This window comes from Terrapene carolina, unplaced genomic scaffold, assembly GCF_002925995.2.
Source record: "Terrapene carolina triunguis isolate 2854851 unplaced genomic scaffold, T_m_triunguis-2.0 Scaffold85, whole genome shotgun sequence".
Classification (NCBI taxonomy): Eukaryota; Metazoa; Chordata; order Testudines; family Emydidae; genus Terrapene; species Terrapene triunguis.
This window is the reverse complement of record NW_020664436.1, coordinates 5,929,278-5,933,394: the sequence shown is the minus strand read 5'-3', so window position 1 is coordinate 5,933,394 and position 4,117 is coordinate 5,929,278. Positions and strand designations below refer to the sequence as shown.

At 46.2% G+C, this 4,117-nt stretch overlaps 1 protein-coding gene across 1 annotated transcript in view; it reads right to left on the bottom strand.

The window, feature by feature from the left end:
* The window catches only part of MDGA1 (MAM domain containing glycosylphosphatidylinositol anchor 1), a 195,964-nt gene extending 192,145 nt beyond the window's left edge, over positions 1–3,819 (bottom strand). The window contains exon 1 of the mRNA XM_026649667.1: positions 3,666–3,819. Within this exon, the coding sequence (XP_026505452.1) occupies positions 3,666–3,732 (67 nt within the window). The 5' untranslated portion in view covers positions 3,733–3,819. The remainder of the gene's footprint in view (positions 1–3,665) is intronic.
* Positions 3,820–4,117: the final 298 nt, after the last annotated feature.

Here is a 4,117-nt window from a genome sequence, read left to right as displayed (position 1 = left end):
ACTTTTTATTTAGTAATTTACTCAGAGTATGTATTAATACCTGGGGGAGCAAACAGCTGTGCATATCTCTCTATCAGTGTTATAGAGGGCGAACAATTTATGAGTTTGCCCTGCATAAGCTTTATGCAGGGTAAAACGGATTTATCTGGGTTTAGACCCCATTGGGAGTTGGGCATTTGAGTGCTAAAGACAAGCACACTCCTGTGAGCTGTTTTTGGGTAAACTTGTAGCTTTGGGACAAGTAATTCAGACCCTGGGTCTGTGTTGAAGTGGACTGGAGTGTCTAATTCAGCAAGACGGGGTGCTGGAGTCCTGAGCTGGCAGGGAAAACAGAAGCAGGGGTAGTCTTGGCACATCGGGTGGCAGCTCCCAAGGGGGTTTCTGTGATCCAACCCGTCACAGGTCTATCACACAGTCAACAGTGGGCTAGCAGGCGTTGTCTCTTGGCAGCCCACTGAACTGCCATACTATACGAACTGATCGGACTAGCCTCACCATGCCCTTTTAGCAAACAGGGTTGAATAGATGGAATCAGCTAACGAGGATAGGGAAGATTATTGGGTTTCAGACATGCTTCAGTCATTATAACAAACACCAATTTGTGTAACAAGCCTCTTCAGGTAACAGGCTAAAAGTACCTTAACTCCTAATTAAATTGAATCTCCTTTGTAGGCACTTCTTCCCCTACAAAGCCTCACACACATTTTATTTATACCATCCATCTCAATAAACCTCTCCAACAACTCAGCTCTCCTAGACAGAGGTCTTTTGTGCACATCCATGGGGGAGTATTATTTAAAGGGTACATCTCATGGATATTTTATCTGGTTTAATCTGATTTAATCGCACTAGATTTACTCTAATAAAATATATTTATAGTCCTCATACAAATGCCTCTCCTCCGCTCCCATCTCCGCCATTAGAATATTTCAAAAGAAGGAAAATGTTCTGAAACAAGATTCTTGAATTCCCAAATAAAGTGCCACATGAGACAAGCATTTCAACCACAAAATACTCCAACTATATTTAGCTTGGGGCTATAGCTAGAGATTAACATTTAGGACAAAAGTAAGTGAAGCACGCGTTTCTAATCCAGTTTTAGATATTGTTGCAAATATAATGGCCTCACTCGAGCACCGGGTGAGCCAGCAATAACAGCAATTTCACATCTAAACAAACAGCTCTGGCTGGAGATTGTACAGAGCAAGTGTTAGGGGAGAGACCGGAGGAAGGATCGGAAAAGAGGATATGAAACTATTAGTCACCATAAAAGTTTGTGGTGTGCTGACTGCGGCATCCAATGTTCTGAGTTGCACTCACAGAGATAGCTCTATATTAAAAACCCTGATTCTCTCGACAGATAGCGTAAGGAGGAGGGGGGAAAGGAGGCTGGGTTTTCCCTTTATTTGTGCAGTTGAAATAGCAAAATAAATATGAGTAGTGTACAGTTCTGACTTTAAAGGATGCCTTCATCTTAGTGTCTGTCTCTCTCTTTCCTTCTGAAAAAAACATCAGGAAGATATGCTGAAGATCTAGTTTTGCAGCATCTCTGATAAAATATGAATTCCCTGGCATGGATGGCTGGATAAACAGTATAATAAACCACATTTGAAGGAAGGTGTATACAAAACAGGAGTGTGACAAGAGCGAGAGAGCTTAAAACTGATTGAAGAGGCCTTTTAAAGCAAAGAAAACTAGTAATAGTTGGACAGCAGCCATCCTACTAATTAAAAATAAAAGTTTGTCTAGGAGCACAATACCCATCCTCAGGGATTAAAAAAACCTGCACATACCATGTTTCTGTTGCCATAAATACATTAGACTCCCCATCTCACTGCTCTTGGGCACTTCCTCCAATGTCCCTCTAAACCTGCAATCCCTCCTCAACCCACACACACTGCAAAAAAATAAAATAAAAAAAAAGTAAAGCCTCTACTTAAAGTAGTTATTGTACAAAACAGATCTAAACTCAAATTAACACCCCAGCCCTGAGGGGGAGAGGAAGAATCGTTTCCCATCAAAGAAATACATCATTAAAAAGTGACCTACAAAGACTTAGCCACAGTCAGTGAGACTGAACTCAGCATTACCAGAGCTCACACAAGAGATTAGCTACGTGCTCTTCAAAAAACACATAAGGATTGGGAGCCCTCTCGCTGGAGGTCTATCCTCAAAGCTCAGAGAGCTCTCCTTGTTAGAGGAAAAGGCGTATCTTCAAGAGGGACTTTATAGCAAGGCACAATGGAGTTGTAAACCAAGATAAAGCAGGCTTGTTGTGGAGGGGGGGAGGTAGTTTATTTGTTGGAAATGCAGCTCTCCTTGTAAAGCAAAAAATGTGAGAGTCAGTAGGGGGGCGGGAGGCTGTATTTTGGAACTGCAGTGCTTGCCAAAGCAAATCCTGGGTGTACTATCAACTTGGAGCCTGTCTTCAGGACAGAGGACTGTTCTCATCAGCATGTGTTGCTGGTCAGCCCTGCTGCCCTCCTGGAAGCTGAAGGGATAAATAATCTATGTCTGTGGGAACCGTACCACGCTGGGTATCATCTGCGCTTGCAGTTTGCTAGCTGCCTGCATTCATTTGCAAATGGGCAACAACAAAAAGCAGCTAAACCTGAGCTCTGCCAAGGAAATAATTTTAAAGAATGACAGCAAAGTAACACAGCTCAGTTGGATTTAAAGGCAAAGTCACCCCCACAGCCCTTTTCAGTTCGATCTGAGCACTGTACAGTCCTTGGGGATTTGGGGAGATGCTTTCTTAACCCAGCCAGGCGCATCCAGTCTACACCTTGATCACTGCTCCCTGAGCATCTCTCTTATCTAGCTCCTAATAGCCTCAGTGCACGTGCGCTGACTCTTGCAGCAATTACCCGGAACCCGCTCGCTTTCAAAACCCCGAGCGCGGCGTGGACTGACATCCATCCCCTCCACCCCCTTCCAAACAAGCGCTTTTATTTTATTTGTATTTTACTACTCTCCCTGCAGCAGGTGATAGAGGGAGCTCCCAGTGCAGCGGCCCTTTGTCAAATCAGCAGGGTAATAAAAGCCAGACCGGTTAGGAGAGTATTCAACACCCAACACGCATACACCAACCGAGCTTTTTTCACACACAGCCTCAGCGAGGAAGATTAAAGGCAAAGGAAGCCCAGCAGCGGCAGCAGTAAAGAACCAACAGACGTGGGGTCCTCGCACGAGGGAAATAAGACAGCACAGAGGCAAACAAAACCCACAGGGAAGATTGCAACTTTGAGCTCTTGTTGCAACTGTCAAGACAAGAGTGACACTAGGTTTTGCAGCCGAATCGCTGCTCTCGAACGTCTCGTCCTTCTTGAGCAAGTTTGGAAGGGGGAGCCCTGGGGCTGATCCATGTGACACAAATTGCCGCTTTCTCCTTTAAAAAGCATCGACTCGGAAAGGGTTACGCGGTGCAATCTCCCCGCTCTCGTACATTTCAGGCGGCCCGGGGGTTACAGGCAGGAATTGTGAAGTAGCGACAGGGTCTGGAAGCCCGATTGCTGCATCAATCTCCTCGCTCGGACTGCCAATAGCTGTGCCAGTATCATTTACTTTCTCCTGCAGGTGCTTTTTAACTTGGATCTGATAGCCTGGTCCGCACCCCACCCCCACTCGCCCCTCCCAAACCGGGATAGAACAATAACGTCTCTTACCATAAACCCCGTCTCCCTTGATGTACACCGGCACCACAGCCAGGAAGAAAAAACAAATAATCTCCATCTTCAAAGCAGATCCCTCATAGCCGGCGAAGAAAAGCAGCCCAAAAGGCCAGGCAGCATCCGGTGGGGGAAAACGAGAAACAGGCGAAAGCTACTTCATCCACAGCACTTCCACCGCCTCTGAGCAGGGAGGGATCCAGGAGAGGCTTGCCCGGGCACAGAGCGCCTCAGCCCGGCCAGCGAAGTCAGCCAGCGCCGCCTGGAAGTCGCCGATCTCTGCACAGTCAACTTGGACGAAAGAAAAAAAATAGCCCAAAATAGGAGCAATAGTTAAAAATAAACAGGGGGTGGGGGGGAGGAGAAGAGGGGAGGGAAGGTGGAAAAAAACAAACCAGGGCCCCTCTTCCCCCCCGGGCTCCTTAGGAGCTCCAGGAAAATAAACACAA